At 44.7% G+C, this 19,782-nt stretch overlaps 2 protein-coding genes across 2 annotated transcripts; both read left to right on the top strand.

The window, feature by feature from the left end:
- The first annotated feature begins 5,573 nt into the window (after nucleotides 1-5,573).
- LOC112178407 lies at nucleotides 5,574-6,284 on the top strand. Its single transcript, XM_024316556.1, has one exon. The coding sequence runs from the start codon at nucleotides 5,574-5,576 to the stop codon at nucleotides 6,282-6,284; it is 711 nt and encodes a 236-aa protein (XP_024172324.1).
- Nucleotides 6,285-18,091: 11,807 nt separating this feature from the next.
- LOC112180229 (transcription factor MYB93) lies at nucleotides 18,092-19,782 on the top strand. Its single transcript, XM_024318750.2, has 3 exons — nucleotides 18,092-18,252; nucleotides 18,451-18,580; nucleotides 18,678-19,782. Exons 1-3 carry the CDS (start codon nucleotides 18,120-18,122, stop codon nucleotides 19,402-19,404), a joined length of 990 nt encoding a protein of 329 aa, XP_024174518.1. The 5' UTR covers nucleotides 18,092-18,119; the 3' UTR covers nucleotides 19,405-19,782.

Below are 19,782 nucleotides of genomic sequence, written 5' to 3'. Positions count from 1 at the left end.
GCCTGAGGTTGACTTGGCTTCTCTCACTCAGATGGCCCATAGCCTACGGAGTCTGCTGTGGCCTACCTTCAGCGCTTCCAAATTCAGAAAGCCAAGCTGAATGTCATCTTGCCCGAGAAGGAGTTAGTCAAACTAGCAGTCAAGGGTTTGGAACCTCGCCAGTGGAAGAAGCAACATGGCAACATGATCCAGTCAATGGGAGAGCTCATCACAGAGGTAGGCAGCTTTGAACATTTCCTCAGAGAAACAGATGCAAGGAAGAATGCATCCAAAGGGACATATATGCCAGGAAAACATCGCACCGTAGCGGCCCTGAGCTACCAGCCGGCTACCTATGACCCTTACTACCATCATCACATTGAAGAGGTGGTTCAGGATGACGATGAGGAAGAGGAGAATGATATTATTGCTTACGAGCTAACCGGGAGGAAGAATCCAGCCCTGAAGCAATTGAAGATAGCCAAGGAACCGGTCAAGCTCAAATCGATGGCCTTCACCAAACCTGAGTTTGCGACATATACTTATGATGCCAATAAGGCACACGAGATTCTGGATGAGATGATCGCCGCGAAGATGGTGAAGACCGACTTTGGGCCTTTTCCTTGGCCAGACCAGTTGAAAGGGAAGAAGTACTGCAAATTCCACAACCTGTGGAACCACAATATCGTGGACTGTGTGAAGCTCAAAGACCAAATTCAGGTATGGCTTAATAATGGCAGTTTGCAGGTGGAAGCCCCAGTAACAGCGGCAGCGCTCGTAGACTTGAACCCTTTTCCCGACACTGGGATCAACATGGTCGATGTGAACTGGGCCAAGCAGAGCCAGAGGAAACCAACCTTGGATTTGAGTACCAAGGGGCGAGAAGGAAAATCTGCCGAGGATGAAACTCTTGCAAAGCAGAAGGCTAAAGCAGTTGGAAAAGCCTCACCCGTGGTCCTATGCTCGCAATGCAAAGAAGAGTGTGGCATCCAAGTATCGCATGAAGAGGTCGAGCAAACTTTCCATTTTGGCTCTCTCCCGCTTATTAAGTAGGCCTCGCCATCGCGGAACTATCAGCCTTCTAGCCCGAGAGGAAAAGAGAAAATGGAGTAGCCACCATCCCCAAAAGACTCCAATCTATTCAAGAAACTGAAAGCGGCCGTGGTCGATCACAAACAAGAGGAGAAGGCCACGAACGAACGAAATAATATTCTAACCAAGCCCTACATCCCACCTGCTCCAGCTGCCACTAGGGAAAAAGGGAAGGCAGTGGAAATAAGCTCTTCCAGGAAGAGGAAACTGCAACGCAGGTTCGGGGAAGCCAAGCCCACTCTAGAGGCTCTAGATCAGGGCCTGATCAAGCCTTCGTAGTTGGTCAAATCACCGGAGCAGTATCAGAAGGAAATGGAGGCACTCGCTGCTAAGCCATTAGTGGCTCCCCGCAGCCTTCAGAAACAAGCAACAGGGCCAGATACGCCCAATGTTTTTTGCAGGATCACTGAAGAAAGAATACCTCCGCCAGCTCGAAACGAAAGGTCACAGACAAGGCAACCTCATGTCAGGCGCAGGTTATTTCGCGAAGAACCGGAAGCTAAACCTTCGATTTTCGAGAGACTGGGGGGCAAGGAAAAGACTACCGATACTTTACAGGAGACTAAAAAGAGTCCAAAGTGTAGTGGTCGCTTCCCCCAAGGTAAGCGCAGAAGGAAAACCGAAGCCAGACTCGCCCAAGCAGACATCTGTGGTACAGGAACGCGAGCAGTGTGAGGTCAAAGGCCTTACAGAGGAGTCGTTGGTAGATTGTTTGGCTAAGCAGTTCAACACTGACGTCCCTGTCAAAGAGCCCAAGCTTAATCTGGATGACGACATGGAGGAGACCGATATGGCTGATACATCTTGCAACATGGTGTATGTATTTCCCGCGGGTATGCACTGCCGGTCGCCGCTCAGGAGTGCGTCGAAACTGAGGAAAATAGTGTGCAGCCATTGCAGATCACATCGGCAGTCACGACACCTGTGGAAGAAGCGGTCTTGCTTGAAATTGAGGATGCTCACAGCAAAGAATTCTTCATGAGCTTCACCAAGCCAACACCTGCTATGGTCCAGCACATGAGACCTCTATATATCACAGCAGAAGTGAGCGGCACCAAATTTAGCAAGATCATGGTTGATACGGGCGCTGCCGTGAATGTCGTCACTACCAGGACCACGCACTTGCTCGGAATCAAGAAGGAAAAGATCCAGTCTGCGTCCCTCATGCTCAAAAACTTCGTGGGGACAGTAACAAAGACCCTAGGACTTCTTTTCTTGCGCATCAAGGTTGGCCCGGCTGAGGGAGTTTATGCTTTCTTTGTGACAGATTGTTATGCGGCCTACAGTGCTATTCTGGGCCGAGACTGGATCCATAGGAGTTATTGTGTTCCATCGACTCTTCATCAGGAGCTCGTTATATGGAACAGGAAGACAGATAAAGCAGAGGTGATTAAAGCGGATCCTCGTCCATTCCCCGTTTCCGCGAATTATGTAGATGCCAGGTACTATTTGGAGCCTATCACTCCATTGCAGGTCGGTGGCATCGATGACAAAGGCCGCCCCACAGGGGTGATGGCCTCTGAATTGGCACAGTGGGGGCTCACGCTCTCAAAAGAAGGCTTGGAAAGGACTGGCCACGCTGTGCCCAAGCCCTTAAACGATTAATGGATTACAACCTTCCAAAGGGAGGGATAGAGGCCTTCCACTCGTTGTACGAAAGATTATCATCATACTTAGTGGAAAAAGAGGCCTATGATCGGATTGCGACCTTAGAGGTCGTGGATGAGACACTCTTTGACCAGGAACAAAATGATGAGGTCGATATTCAACTCGCTCCAGCAGCGATGGACGATACACCACCTAAAGTCAGAGATCCTACCGAGAAGGTCAATCTCGGAACAGCTGATGAACCTATGGAGGTAGCTGTCAGCGCTTATTTGGAGCCTAACGAGAAACAGAGGCTCGTTGACTTATTGTTAGAATTCAAAGATTGCTTCGCGGAGAAGTATGAAGACATGCCCGGCCTGTCACCGGACTTGGTTTGTCATCAACTACCAACACTCCCTGACAAGAGGCCTGTGAAACAAGAGCCGCGAAGAATGAATTCAGAAACCCAAGTCCTCGTCAAGGAGGAAGTCGAAAAAATGCATAAGTCAGGCATTATCAGGGTAGCCAAGTACAATCAATGGCTGTCTAATATAGTGCCTGTTCGCAAAAAGAATGGCAAAATGTGGGTCTGCGTAGACTACAGAGACCTTAATGTCGCTACACCTAAAGACGTCTACCCCATGTCGGTCGCAGATATGTTAGTAGACGCCATAGCAGGACATGAATTATTATCCTTCATGGACGGCACTGCAGGGTATCACCAGATTCCAGTCGCAGAAGGAGACAGACATAAAACCGCGTTCCGTTGTCCTGGCTTCACGGGTGTTTTTGAATATGTGGTTATGCCTTTTGGACTGAAAAATGCCGGAGCAACGTATCAGAGAGCCATGAACCTGATCTTCCACGACATACTGGGGAAGATTTTAGAGGTCTACATCGATGACGTAGTGGTGAAGTCTCAGAAGAAAGGTGACCACATCAACGATCTCAGAAAGGTATTCGAGCGCATGCGGCAACACAAGCTCAAGATGAATCCCGCTAAATGCCTTTTTGGAGTTCAAGCAGGCGATTTTCTAGGATTCATTGTCTATCAGAGAGGCATTGAGGTCCCTGAAGACAAGGTAAGCGCAGTTATCAATGCCACCGTCCCACGGACAAAGAAGGAATTGCAGCGTTTGCTGGGTAAGATCAACTTTCTGAGACGTTTCATCTCTAACTCTGCAGGTAAAATCCAGCCCTTCTCTCCCTTGCTGAAACTACAGGGTCAGGCTGAGTTTGTGTGGGAGCCTAAACATCAAGAGGCTTTCGACAGAATCAAGGCCTACCTCGCAAGTCCGCCAGTGCTTGTACCTCCGAGGGCTGGATTTCCATTGAAGTTATATATATCAGCAGCTGAGGCTTCCATTGGCAGCCTGCTCGCCCAGGATGATGAGGAAGGCGTCAAGCACGCTATTTTCTACCTCAGCAGGACACTTACGGACTGCGAAACTAGGTATACTCCAATGGAAAAGCTGTGCCTTACATTGTACTTCTCCGCATGCAAGTTGCAACACTACATGTTATCTTTTACTATTTGCATCATCGCTCAGACCGATCTAGTCAAGTACGTGCTATCGCGACCTATTCTGAGAGGCCACATTGGCAAATGGGTGTTGGCCCTGTCCGAGTTCTCGCTACAATATGTTCCCCAAAAAGCAGTGAAAGGACAGGCCATCGCAGACTTTTTGGCACATCACCCTATCTTGGATATCCTGACGGTGAGGGAGTTAGAGATAGCGGCCGTAACAACTGCTCGACCAGATTTGGCACGCATTCCAGAGTATGCCATATGGTATCAAGACACAGTTTCCTTGCAGCCCTGGATATTGTTTTTTGATGGCTCAAGAACTGAAACCCTAGTAGGGGCAGGAATTATGCTGGAGAACCCAGCGGGCGACCGCTTCTCTTATTCGTTCCAATTAGAGTTTAAATGTACCAACAACCAAGCAGAGTATGAGGCCCTTATTATCGGCCTAGAAGTCTTACTGGAACTAGGGGTGAGAGATGTTCAGGTACACGACGACTCTTTACTCGTGATCAATCAGCTTCAAGAAAAATACAGATGTGCAAGCTGTTTGCTCGTCCCCTATTTGAATCGCGCTATTGAGTTGCTGGATCAGTTTGATGACGTGGGCTTGGAGTACATCCCTCGCGAGCGCAACTTCGCAGCCAACGAGCTCGCTCAACTGGCTACAAGCATTACATTGAAGTATGGGGTTCATGAGCGCATTCTGAAAGTCGAGCGCCGCACGTTGCCTTCGTGGCTCGCGCGGCCTGACCAGCCTGATGATCTGGTCGTCACGGTCCTAGAGCCTATTGACGTCGATTGGCGCGTTCCGTTGATCGATTATCTCAAACAGCCAGACCAGACAACAGACAGGAAGACTCGTTTCCTTGCTTTAAACTACTTCCTTAGGGGTGACGAGCTGCGCCGGCGTGGGGAAGATGGCATAGACTTCCGATGTGTTTATGGCTGTGAAGCGAAATGATTGATGAGAGAAGTGCACACTGGAATATGTGGAGCCCATCAAGCGGGACCCAAGATGCGGTGGCTCATCAGAAGACATGGGTGTTATTGGCCTAGCATCTTGAAGGACTGTATCGCTTTCGCCAATGGATGCCAAGAGAGTCAGGCACACAGTCTGGTCCAGCACGTTCCCAATATTCCCATGCAACCTATCATTAAACCTTGGCCTGAACGAGGCTGGGCATTGGACTTGATTAGGATGATACACCCCCATTGTTCTCTCCAACATAAGTTCATCATTGTGGCTGCTGACTTCTTTACCAAGTGGGTTGAAGCTGAACCTTTGAAGGAGGCCTCTGGTGCCACCATCCGCTAGTTCATCTTTCGTAACAATATTTGCAGGTTTGGTATCCCCGAGGCGCTCGTTTCAGACCGGGGGGCAGCATTCATGGGAGGTCCTGTCGAGCAACTTGTCAACGATTTCGGCATCCAGTTCATCCACAGCACTCCATATTATGCTCAGTCCAACGGTCAAGCGGAAGCTAGCAACAAGATTATTATTACCCTATTAAAGAAGATGCTGGTAGAAAACCCTCGACAGTGGCACGACACTTTGTATGAGACATTCTGGGCTTACCGCACCTCCAAGAGGAATCTCACTGCTACCACACCCTATGCACTAATGTTTGGTCATGACGCAGTTTTACCTTTGGAAATCAACGTTCATTCCTTACGTGTGCAAGATCAGCACCACTTGATAGGTGAAGATTATGTTCAGGCGATGTGGCAAGAACACGAAGACTTAAGCGAGCAGCGCTTAGCGGCTTTGGATAATTTAGTAATGGAAAAACAGCATATCGCCCGCGCTTATGATAAGAGGACACACGGTCGCAGTTACAAAGAGGTAGACCTTGTTTGGAAAGCTGTTCTGCCTTTCGGCGAGAAGTTGACCTGTCGTGGCAAGTGGACTCCACGATGGGAAGGACCCTTTGTTGTTCACTGCATTTTGGAACGCGGGGCTTTTCACCTCAAGGATTTGGATGGAAAAATCCATCGTAATCCCACCAACGGGCGATTCCTGAAGAAATATTACCCTAGTGTTTGGGAGTTCGAAGATCCACCTGATCCACCTTCGTCCCAGACTGGGGGGCAATCATAGTTTTCCTCTGCTCGCGTCATCTATACGTTCAGGCCTTCTTTTGTGGCCTTAGTCTCATGTGTTTGCTTCACCCACGAACACTAGGGGGGGGCAACACTCTATACATTTTGTAACATGAGCCCTTCTTTTGAGGCCTTATTTTTGATTAATTTCCAACTTTTGTTGTAATTTTTCCTTGACAATGCGTGTTAAGAAAATACATGGTGGCTTGTACATGAGGCCTTATTTTAACAATATCTCTTAGCTATACTCAAAAGCATTCATTCATAAAGTGGCTTTGCGGCCAAAAAAGCAGTACAAATTGAAACGTTTACATTTGTAATTACAAGGCCAAAAGTGGTTTGAAAATCATAGGATTTGCAGATCTTCTAAGAGTTTCTGGATCTTGTGGCGACGAAGGGGGTTGTGGGCAGAACCGCTGGTACTCTTCTTCTCTTCACCCACATCCTCCTCTGATCTGAGTTGCAGCTGCTCTCATTTGTACCGGAGGCAGAGGGAAGGAAATAATCCATCCCGACCCTTCTAGTTGGTTATCCTCCGGGATGGAGATGGTCTTCAGAGAGAGTGCGGCTCACAACCACATCTACCTCTAGGGGAAAAATAGAAGTCTCGTAGTCAGACCCCGGAGGTAGACCGCGGAAGAAGAACGACCAGCCTCAAAGTGGCCTTCCGCCCTTCTCCCTCCTGCTCCACGCAAGCAGTCTGAGAAGAGGGACCCCTCAGAATCTGGTTCTGCCGCGTTAGGAGCGTGACATGTTCTTCAGTCTAACTGAAACCGGTAGATTGCATCCGGATTTCCAGAGACCAAAGACATGCCACTGGACCTGAGATTAGGCCATGAGGCCTACCCAGGTCTTGAGATTAAGCCATGAAGCTTATGAGTTTATGATTGAGGGTGAGACTACGAGGAGAAGATTTCAGAAACTGAAGGAAGAGAAGTAAGGCTTGCGAAACTATCTCTGGGAAGGCCATATTTTCTTGTGTTTATCACTTCTCCAAAATACAGGTATTTATAGGGCCAATCTCAGTGGCCTCGGCCGTGCGATGGGCAGTTGAAATATTTTCGACGCCATCAATGAGAGTATCAATGAAATTGAATGCAAGGATCTCGGAAATGAAGGCACTTGAAAACGCGTGGGAAGCGGGGCAGTCTTCAAGGAGATAACCGTTCCATTTCGAGATTATCTTTTCAAACCAACTTCAATAACAATAAAGGTAAACATTGAACTGCTTCAAAAGTTGAGCGTTATTTGGGCCAAGCAAAGTGGGCTAAATATTGACATTAGATAAATAATAATATTGTTCATACAAAATGGGCCTAATGGTAGAGGCCTAGAGTTTTATGCCAGCATGGGTCAGACGCAGTAGATGTTCGTCTAAACGAAAACTGGCATCTGCAGCAGCTCGCTCCGTTTGTCAGACCACCTCGCGAGCTTGGGCCAGGTTTTGAGATAGGATCTTAGAGGCTGCCAGGGGTTTCTCCAGCAAAGGTTCCTTATGCTCTAGACGGGCTGTCACGGCGGTCAACTGGGCCTGAAGATCTTGAATTTGGGACCGGAGGTGATTTTGCGTGATCCGCAAGTCTCTCCTAAGAAATCACGAGAAGAATCCATTTGTTAAGCAAGGCCCTGATAATGGACTTGGGCCTGTCTGGCTTGTGCGGTCGCGGCCGCTCTTTCATTAAGCCGTTGGGGGAGATGCTGTAGCAGTTCGTCTATTTCAGCGAACTCGTCTTCAGTAATGGCGTGCTCACGACGAAGGACCCTCAAATATTCCAGAGCTCGCACGGATGCGCTAGGCAACAGGATTTCGGGACTCAGAAGGCGATGAAGTCCATCCTTAGCTTCATCTATAACCCCAGGAGGAGTCACCTCAAGTACGCGAGCCAGTCTGTCCAATCTAGAGGGAGGCACATGTATTACGTGGGGGGCAGCAGCAACTGGAGCCTGAAGAGGCTCCACAACAGGTACCACTTCCGGCACCAATTCGACATTCACCTCTCCTTCTTCTTCAGGGGCAGCAGGGGCAGGCTCTTGGTCGATCACATCTTCAGCAACCGGGTCAGCAGGAGGAGTACCAGGTTCTTCCACAGTGATAGCTACTTCCTCGACAGGACCAGGAGCTTGGGTTTAAGAAGGAATCATGAGAATGCCCCAAGGATCAGTAAAATCAGAACATTATGCTTGTCAAGAGAATGTACCTCTGCGGCCGGAGACTCGTGAGGAATTGCTATCGGTGCGAGCTCTTGAGCCGCTTCACCGGGAATGGGGCCGGGCGCTATCTGTGCTATGGGATGTGCAGCGAATGGTTCCTCAGGTAGTGCGTCCAAAGGAGTTGTTCTTTCTTCCGATTCAGGCGAGTTGTCATCTATAACCTGTACCGGGATTAAGGCCAGTTGCACGTCGCTCGAGATGCTAGCGGGAGGTAGAGGATGATCGGAATCCATGGGCGCTTGGGCTTGTGAGGCAGATATGCCTTCACCGGCGGCTGAGGAGCCTTCCCCAGTTTGTCTTGAGAATCTAGGACGAACCTACAAGCGAGGATTGTTACGTGATTGCACGGCATAAAAGAGAAAAATTTCAATGTGCACTTTTAGTTTCTTACCAGTCGATCAACCATTGGTTCATCTTCTGCCCAAGGGTCAGTTCGAGGATCAGAGCGACTGCGCTTGCGGGCCAAGATAGCGGCAATCTGCCGGGTTCGAAGAAAGGATTAGACTCGACTTGATAAGAAAACACTGATTGTTTAATTAACAAAATTTTTACCGTTTGCGGGTCGTCCTCATCGGAAGAAGAACCTTTTACTTCAGGCTCCGTTATCACTGTCTTTTGCTTCCCGGACTGTCCAGTGGCTGGGGAAGCGCCAACTGCGCGGCTGCCAGAAGGTGGCACGTTTCCTTGGTATAGCAAGGTTTGAGTTAAAAGGAAGAGTGACAGAAGGAATAAAATATGAACTAAGAAACTTACATCTTGAGGCGGCTCACAGATTACGATACCAGTCCGGGCCTGCCGCCGGGCTCGCGCCGGTTGTAGAGCTAGCTCAGGAGGAGGTGGAGGTTGTGCAGTGTTTTCAGGGAAGCGATCAAGTAGTTTAATATCAGCATCGTAGGGACATCTCAATTCCCCAAAAATAGTCGCGAAGAGTTCGTCATCGCGCTGGCTCCAGCAGTTAACAGAGACTTCTGCCCACTATTCCTCATATTCTTCCTCAGTCCCATCCACAGCGTCGATGTCTTTAGCCCAATCGGGAAGGTCAACCAATGCGAGCATGCTTTATGCCGGCGCAGGCCCAGAAGGGGGCCCAAATCTACGTCAGGAGGTATTGTAGTTCCAGGCATCATACAGCGGGAATGGCACTAGTTGGGCGAGGCCGAACTGGCGAGCGAAATGGTTGGGGGCGTAAAGCTCGTAACTAAGTTCCTCGGCAGCGAGTCTGATATCTGAGCAAGAGATCGCGCGGTGAAAGTCCAAGCGCGTGCGATCGCTGTAGCGAGAAGCGCCAGGAAGGAATCCGTTTTCAAGTGGAGGTGGGAATCTTCTACCTAATATTATATCGCAGCATGGCATCTCATCTAGGAGATACAGATAGGTAAAGCATTCGGAGTAAAGAGGAGATGAGTATTTTTCCTCGCGGCTGAGCCATTGACCCAAGAGTTGGTCGGCCGGGGGAAGCAGCGGAATGTCATAGCGACGGAAGAATGGAAAATAAGCTTGGATCCAGAAGTCCAAAATCCAAAAGGGGCCAGATATGCTAGTCTCAAAGGGATGCATGGTGGCCTGATACAAAGTACGATAAAGGGCTCCCAGCACCGGTTGCCCGAGCCCGACACTACGGCCGTTGTAGAGGGCCGTTGCCAGCAAAGTCCAAGCACCAGTGGGCTTGCAAGAGGAAGTGCAGAAGATGAATTTACAAAGCCAATACTCCAAGAAAGCGATTTCGCCGATCGCATTGTGTTCCCTGCTGTAATATGCAACCACCGTGGATAGGAGCCACTGTGAGCGCTGCGACCATGTTGGGCCATGGTCGAGGTGAAGGTGACAGAGTCAAATTGACCGTGTAAATAAGTCTCGCCATCAATGGGTAAGCCGGTGATGGCGAGAATGTCCAGCAGGGTAATACTCATTTGACCGAATCGAAAGTCAAAAGTGTTTGTGGCGGTATTCCAGAAACAAAGAAAGGCAGCGAGTGGCGAACGGTTGCTTCCGCATGGAAGATTAAAACAGAGATCGATAGTATGGGTGATACCTGCTGCGTTCCAGTGAGCTAGATCTCGTGTGCCCGTTTCGCGATACCAGGAAAGCTCCGCCGCACTGATGGAGGATGGCCAGTGCCCTATCTTTGCTCGATGATTCTGGGCACCCCAACTTGTGAAATCTCCAGGAGTCCTTCGGAGGACCGGGATGGGTCGATGAACAGGCAGGCTGTGGAAGGCAATTGCGTCTGCCGGAATAGAATCTCACGGTGCGGGGCCCAGTCCGACAAGGTGATTTGGGAGACGGAGGAGTAGGGGTCTTTGAATATTAGTGTGGAGATGAATGCGGGCACCGATGTTGGTTCCCCAGGCGTGGGCGACCTTTTCATTCAGTTCCTCTTCTTGGTTGATGACTATCTTCTTTAGAGGAGCCATTTCTAGGTTTCGGTGAAGGAGGTTTTTGCAGTAAGAGGGTTTCTGGGTTTTAGGAACTTAAGAGAGTTTCTGATGTGACAGGTCTAAAGTGGCTGCGAGTTTAAATAAGAAATTTTGTGAGGGAAACGATACGACAGAAAGGTGTTTTCGCAAGCGAAAGGACGCATCCTCATTAGTGATATCGCTTTAATCAATCGGCGTGTCGTTTTAGTCCCCTTCAAGCAGTTACATCTCAGCGGGCCTGCTTTCGGGGCCTGGGGGGCAATGTTTGAGCCCAAAAGTAATTTTGGCAAGATCATTTAGTGGATTTAGCATAGCGGGCCGATACCTGCGGCCCAAAAATAAGCCTGCTTGGGTTTGGGTTACAGCTTCACCCATTCCGTAATCCATAAGGAAAACGAAACCTTGTTGGAGTCAAGTAGCAGAGATTGAATAGGAAACTTCAATCAATAATCCTTCTATGGCAAGGAACGGTCGAAACCCTAATTATAAATACTAGGTTTCAAGAACAAAAGAATGAGCTCTCTCGAGTCAATCAATCCCAGCGATTACAAAGCCTCCTCGAAGCAAACCTTCAATCTCGTTGAAACTCGGTGACCGCACGCCAGTCCTAGTCTCCCCGCGAGTCGACTGCCAGTGCTACTGCCACCGATACAACCAGCGAAGCAAGGGTAACGCCCTCACAACCCAGCGAAGCTAAAGTCACGCTTTAGCAAGACCCGTGCTTTCTCCAAAACTTCCCAGTGATTGCTCTGCTCAGCCTACAACGTTGAGTATCGATTCGGTGACGCGAAGAGATCACATCCAAAGTCCTTATCTGTAAGGCAAGAAGTCCTTTCTCGGAAGGTTAGAGAAGAACCCTGTGACGAGGTTGGTGCTCTCCTCGTCCACAGCGCTTGAAGAAAAAGTCAGGTCAAGGGACTCCCCCGACGACTGCACCCCACGGTGCTGGCACGCCTGCGCACACACACTCAAAAGAGACAGTTTGCAAGCCAACTGGTTTTGGAGCCAAACACCTGGGATGATCAGTTTACTCAATTTCTGTTCAAATCGACCATCAACTTCTTCCCGTCTCCCTCTTCTTCAGTCTCAAACTGTCTCTCTGTCCCTAGATAGATAGAACATAGTCTGGAGCTCTCTCTCTCTCTTTCTCTCGCGCTATTTCTCTCTCAAACTGAAGCTCTCTGTCTATCGACCTCTCGGTTGAGTGAGCTATCATAGACACGATAGCACTGAGCAGCAGCCCAGATGTCAAAGCAAGAGAAACACAAACTGTGTGAAGCGAAGAACAAAGACACGAAAGCTTTGAAACGATACACAGGTGTTGGTCAATCGACGAAGCAGGGACAACATGGTCTTTTGACCCATAACCGGCTCGGCTCCAGCCGACACTGTTACTAAGCCTATGAATAGTGAACCTGTAAATAGTATATAGTAAATTATCTAAATTTTGCTAATTAAATGTGTGAAATAAATGAAAATGTTCTCGCTCTTGCTGCGAGAACTCCGAACCTTAGCAAACCCTAGCCGCCTTGGCTTAGGGCTCCATCAATGGCATACAACACCACCGTCTAGCAGATCACTCTTCTATGCTTCTCGTTGTCTCCTTGCAACAAGCCAACGTCGATCTTATTCGACGAGTTCTCAATTGCAGTTGCCTCTCGCCAAGGAGACATACTCAATTTTCACCTCCACCGCGTTGCACCAAAATGATTTTGGAGCGGAGGGAGGTTGCACCGTAGTCGGTCTCTTGAGCTGGGTATCTGAGGAGAATTTGGTTTGGTTTCGATGGCACAGAGATTGCTGTATGCTTTCTGGTATGCGTTGGGATCTTTGGGATCCAGGTCGGCCTCGAAGGTTGGGGGCGAGACGCTGAGTATGACGGCATGCAATGGTTTTTTCCTGGTTTTGGCTGAGCAGAACGGCGGTGATGTGGAGTCGTGGCAGAACAGAATTGTGGTTCTTCCTAGTAGGGAATCAACATGTTCATGCCAACGGTCCAAAAACAAGGCGCAATGCTGGGCTTTGGGTGCTTTGGCCCATGGGTGTGGCGAAGAAAGCTGTTACACGCTGCCCATGTAGTGCAGCGGTGGACATGGCGGTAGTTGGCACGGCCACAATTGCTGGTACTGCACATGGAAGAGGGCTCACCCCATGTTGGGTGCCCAAATCAGTTGGATGGTCGAAGGCTAGTAGGAGGCCCAAAGCAGTTGAATTTTGGGTGTCCAAATCATTTGGGGATGCTTCTTGGACTAGGGCCCAAGTTTGGACTAAAAGGTTGGGCCTGATTTCTCTAGGTTTCGTATTTGGGATCCCGGAGGTTTGATTCAAACAGCCTCTCTTATGTTTGTCATAAGTGACATTGGCTTTCTTTTATGTTTCTATGCCTATAAACTATGTATTAGATTATGTCATAGTTACAGGCTCAATTTATATAAGCGCGCGATAAGTTTGAACATAGTTGGTCTATCCTATGAACCACTATGACTCTCCTATGAGTCATTGTTCTGTCCATTGCTATGAATCCTTGTTCTGTCTATTGTTTTGTACATAGTATGTAATGACCTTCTTGGCATGCGCTTCTATCAATGAAATTAGCATTAATTAAAAAAAAAGTTATAACATTATCTACTAATAAAAATTTCTTCCCAAAAATCTAATCTAACATTCTTGGAAGTATTATCAACTAAAAAAAAAAATTTCTTTTAATTAAGCAAGTGTTAGATTAGCCCACCCCAACTTCATATCCTAGATCCGCCACTGATCCTACCTACTTTGGAGGTAAAGGATATCATTGCTAATATAGCATATGTTACTGGCAAATTTATTGATCTTGATGAAAAAAATTTCAATACAAAAAGGGGGAGGTTAGAGCCGGTTAGAGTTTCTCATGAAATATCTGAACCTATTTTTCTCAAGAAAGATTTGAAACTAGCTCCTAGAGTACGTGGAGGAGGAAATCTCCTTTTACTTTGAAAATCTTGTAGGAAGCTGTCACGAGTTTGGTCTGGTTTTCCATGCAAACCTAGATTGTACTGCTATGCCACCCACCATAGGGATGGAAAAAACCGGATCTGCACCCAGCAGTTTGAGTTCACAGGAGGCCGACTTTAGGGTTGGAAAGGCAATCTTCAAACTATCTACGTCGATATGCCTTTCACTGCCAACACCATGATTTGCCAATAATTTAAAATTTGTTGGCATGCCAAAGAAGGATAAGAGAGTTGTATATTGTGATAAAAAATTTGGAGAACATATCAAGTAGTAATGCTTTGGCACTTGTACGTATAGCTATTGAAGATTGTTAGCCGCGGAAAATGGGAAGAGTTAGCATTCCTACTCCACAAAAATTGAAGGGTGGCTCTGATTTGACTCTTAACGATGAACAAAGAGGCTTGTTTCTACAACCAAAGAAGGTGAAGCTTCCTGAATTTAGCTCAAGATTTACTACAAAATCTTTCGGGCTGGTTGAAACCCTAGGGGTACCATATATGGTTCCTGTTCCAGTTGGTACTGTGGTTCAAGTAGCCAAGACAAGCGTGGACGCCCCTTGGGAGCAAAGAATAAAACTTCACCCAAAACAAAGAAGGGACAAAAGACGCCTAGCCCTCTCCACCTGATATATCCAACCACATCTTCTTGCCCTAATCCAAAGGGAAAGGAGAAACTTAATGTTTAATTTTTTTTAAATTTTCGAGCTTACATACTATGAGGTGTTTATACACTGAATTAAGGAGATTTCTAGAGAATCATAATTAAGTGCATTGGCGAAGAAAATCTCACTTAAAGTTCGATTTTGTGTTTTAAATAAGTGATAAGCTTTCTGAAATAAGTGAGCTTCTATGTACAATGAGTGGTGGTACTGAGTTTCCTACTAAGCAGATTATTGGTAGGGAAAATATATGTAAGTGCTGTTCTGACTTGTGTATGAATAAATGATATGAACATATAAAAAAAAAAAAAAAACAGAAGAGAAGATTGTATGAATAAAATAGCCAATTTTGTTATTTCCTTCTTTAAGTTTTGGTGAGAAGCATGTTCATTTTGAACCCTTAAATTACTAAAGTTTCCAAGACTATAAAAGAAGAAAAGAAAAGAAAAATAGTCCAAGTTGGCGGGTTGCACGTACTCTGGAGACTTTCTCTTGTTATCTATCAGTAAGACAAAGCTTAATTCATGTAATGCGTTTAAGAAAGGCTATGATCATTATTCCTGTGATGTGATGAAGTTGTAATGTGTGTTACCCAGAAACACATGCAGTACGTGCGGGGAAGGAGACTATTGATTCTAGCTGAATCCAACAGATCACCATTACTAGTCCAGGCTGGATCTATTCTGGTTGCAGAAACCAACTCATTTTGGTAAAGATGTCTTTATGACAACAGAATTTGTCTTTAAATCACAGGCCCACTAATCAAAATAATATTTGCAGATGGTCACCTAGGAATTAGCTACAAGCTAGCTAGCTAGCTTTTACCAAAAGAAAAGACTATAGTAAGAACTAAGAACCTGCAATCTATTCCAGTCCAAGAATTAATTTACCCCAACATACAAATGGCAGTTAGTTTATGGCCGGTCCTTGAGCAAGTTTATATGGAGGGCTAAGCGACCCCATTTAATGGTACTATATATATATATAAACGTCACTTTGCCTTTGAGATTTACTTGTAGTGGAGGAGAACCTTTTACTCTCTATGGTGGTTGTATTACAAAACAGAAGGTTACCAATAGCAAAAGAAAATATGCATAATCAACAAGGTGAATGAGGACAAGCCACCAACGAATTACTATTGATAATGAGTTCTCAATCGTGTTAAAAATTGTCTTCTATCTGTGTTACACAGAAAAGGAAAAGAAAAGAAAAACTGGCCGGTGTGGATTGGGGATCCAATTTCCTCTCTAACTGCCCTAACCCTTCAAGTCAAATGGGAACGATCTTCTTCATACGTACGGTCGCTTTCTAACAATGATCTATGCCTGTACATTAAAGAAGTACCAGTTTTTGGGGGCTACTTGGAGAAGGGATTGGTAAACATTGCTTTCAAAGATTTATTTCTCTATAGCTAGTTTTTCCAAGTTACCTAATTTAGAGAAAAGTTGCGAAAATAAGTCATCATTGTCATTAGCATCTGTACGGTTAAAAGTAACGCTTTGGAAATTTTGATAAGAGTACTTTTGCATTTCTAGATGATGATCGAGTAAATATTCAAGACATTGAATATTAATTACTAGATTGTTTTAATTTGTTGTACCTCATTCATCACTTAAGCTTTGACTAAACTTTTATACAACAATTAATCTCAAATTCTTATAGCACTGACCACATACCAAACAACAAATCGTGGGATACACTTCTGAGCATCATCTTGTGGTATATACAACTTTCTTGTTTTGTGTTACTTTCTAGATAAGTTACCTTGTTCATTCATTGTTTATCCAATTTAAATTTGGATATCTAACGACTTTAAATTTGGCAATACTATTAACTCTAGCTTTCTACTTGCTAGTTCTTTAGAAATATTAAAACTAATAGCATGTCGTTAGAGCATTTTTAGCAATGCTAGCTATTTTTGAGTCAAATTTTAGCTAAAGTAGCTCAAAAGTCATTTTAGCTAGCCACTTTAGAATTACGTTTGCATCAATACTCTCTATTTTAGCTAGTTTTGAATTTTTATTATTTTTTAAATAAATATTAAATAGTTTAAATGTATTTATAAATTACTTAAAATGAATGTTTTAAATTATAGAGAGCATCATCCCGCTCTCTATATTTAGGAGCGAGATAGCTAAAAGTTATAATAGAGAGCCACTTAGGAGTCTGGTGCAGCAGCTAAAATAGATAAAAAGCTAAACATGTTCTCCAAAATAGCTAAGGAGCCACAATAAAGAGTCTGTTAAATATGCTCTTAGTAGGTTCTCACAAAGTAGGGATGTGGGATTTTAGCTAGCTTTAGTCTTTACGGGCCTCTTGGTTTGTATAGAAAGATAAATAGAGGCCTCTTGGTTTTTCCAATGGAAGCTTTAGACCTAACATGCAATCTCGTTTCAATAATCGCCACTGCTCATGTTTTTGGCCTGATTACAACAACTTCACCCTTTGATCTCACCTCGTCTAATTCCTCTATAACCATTAAAAAACCATAATCTTCGGCGTCCTCTTGATGGTAGTCAAAACAAGTCAAAAACAAAGGAGACCACTTAGTTTCTAGTTTGAGAGTGGTTTCTCACTTTAATATTCTTATTTAGTTATGATAACTATATAGTTAAGTTCAATTTATTGCGTCTTTTTAAGTTTTAGTGTATTTTGGTAGCAAGATGTATCTAGCTAGAGTGGTATTATCATGATTATGTATGAGGGACTTATTTTGTCAGGTCATTCTACAGATTAGATTATTTTGCAAAATTGTTAACTTGATAATAAAGTTATCATTTTTCTTAAAAAAAATACTAGCCCTAATTATTATTCAAAAAAAAAAAAAAAAAAGAGCAAAAAACTTAGCGGCTTAGCCTAAACCTGAGTTAGATTGAGATAGAGATACAGCAACTACATTTCACTTGTCACATAATGTCATTGCTTCTTGTAAAAAATGCAACTCGATCTACTAATATTGCTAATTTTAATTAATCCAAAGTTTGTTTTACGGTTTGAACTCTTCCATTATAGATGTTTTGGCTCCCTAAATATTCCCAAGTATTTTCTTATGACCGGAAGAAGAAAGAACTTGTTAAAAGGTCTCAATCTAAATAAACATGTCGTAAGTTAAATGAAGATTGAAGCAAATTAAGCTTAGCTTAGTCGGCCATGCATGTTTAATTTCACAAGCTTCCATCCTGTATAGATCTCATAATTATGATATATCCGTGCGATCAGCAAATATTTCTAATTAATGCTATATATAATTAATATGTCTAAAATCATTTTGATCTTTTTTAAAATGTATAACAGATCGATGTCGTAATTAAGTTTGACCCCATTGTGAAGCTAGCCATGCAAACAATGACGAAATAGTCTTTTCTTGCGTGCATGGATCGACTTCTCTGAAAAATGTAGCGACCTGCAACGTTGACATTGCGATTTTTATCTGAAGGTTTTGCTCTTTATTTAGCGTGTGCCATTAAAACCTCATCATATTTTAACTCTGAAATTTCATTTGTGTATAAATAGTCAGCCAGAGCCTGCCCCAGTTTAACTTTCTGTAAGAAAGAGAATGGGAAAATCTCTTTGTTGTGATGAACCTGGACTCAAGAAAGGACCCTGGACTCCCGAAGAGGATCAAAAGCTTGTGCAGTACATCCAACAACACGGTCATGGAAGCTGGCGAGCTCTTCCCAAGCTTGCAGGTTTGCCTTCGATCTATTTGTTCCATCCATAAGGATTGTTGGTTTACCACTATGCTAAAAAAGATCTCTATACATGTTGTAGTTACTAAGTTATAAGCTTGGACGATCTACTACTCGGATACCGTGAGAAGATTTGATTTTTGGGTTACCACGTACTATTTCCAAGAACTTGATGAATATTTTCTCTCAATATTGCAGGTCTCAACAGATGTGGCAAGAGCTGTAGGTTGAGATGGACAAATTACTTAAGACCTGATATAAAAAGAGGCAATTTTTCTCAAGAGGAGGAGCAGACCATTCTACATCTCCATTCTATCCTCGGAAACAAGTATACTTCTTCAACCAATTTCCTCGATCCGATCAGGTTCCTTTCTATCTCTATGCTTTGAATATCACAAACTGACTCGTCTTATTTTAACTGCAAGATGGTCAGCAATTGCAACACATCTAGACGGACGAACTGACAATGAGATCAAGAATTTCTGGAATACTCATTTGAAGAAAAAACTGATCCAGATGGGGATTGATCCGATGACCCATCAACCCAGAACTGACCTCTTCTCCAACCTCCAGGACCTTTTGCCGCCGCAATATCAGCTGTTGGATCAACATGCTGCAACAACATTACATGGTGCTGCAGAGGCTGTAGCTCAGTTGGTCAAGCTTCAATACCTGCAGCAGCAATATGTACTCCAATCACATTTGTTAAACCCGAGTGTTGGTAGTTATGCTCCTCCTCCCATAAAAGAAAACCTCCCAGTTTTAAATTCATCCCATGTAGTACTTGAAAATCCTAGCTCATTTTCTCAACCACTCCACTATGGAACCTTGGAACCCCATCAGGACGACCCACAAGTCCGTTTCAGTACTTTTGCAGTACCTGAAATTGATGAGATGGGTCAAGGCTCCAAATTTACTCCAATGGTCAGTAGTCTCTGCCAAGCAGAGAAGAACCCACTTGAAATTGATGAATACTGTCCATGGTTTCTTCAGTACTCTTCTAATATTCCTACACCTTTGGGTAGTACTTTAATTAACAATCCTGGAGATGCCAGCTGCAGCACTTCTAGTAATGGAGGAATAAGAAGTAGTACTTCTTCTTCCTACTGGCCCGAGCTTTTTCTTGAGGAAACCAAAACCAATTATGATTGAAAACTTTTGGTTATGATTCATTTCATGCATTAGCATATAGAGGAATACTAGCAACCCTTCCTTTCAACCATTCTCTTTCTTCCTTCTCATCGAAACTATTCATTCTCTAGATTACTGATTCTTCCACTGTTTAATTGTTATCAGATATATGGAGGCTAGGTGTCGTCATGAGAATCTTACTATTACCAAACCTGTCTATTTGATCAATAAGCGTTTATTGTTTTAAAGGGTGATCTGCATCATGAGACTATTATATTACAGGATGAGAAAGAGAAAAGAGAATGTTGATGGGAAAGACTATTGCAGATTTGCCTAGGTATAGATACGTGTAATGTAATAGTACTTGTACATTTATACACATACCTACCACTCATTTTT

Source organism: Rosa chinensis, chromosome 7 (assembly GCF_002994745.2).
Source record: "Rosa chinensis cultivar Old Blush chromosome 7, RchiOBHm-V2, whole genome shotgun sequence".
In the NCBI taxonomy this organism is placed as follows: domain Eukaryota; kingdom Viridiplantae; phylum Streptophyta; class Magnoliopsida; order Rosales; family Rosaceae; genus Rosa; species Rosa chinensis.
This window is presented reverse-complemented; position numbering and strand designations above follow the sequence as displayed.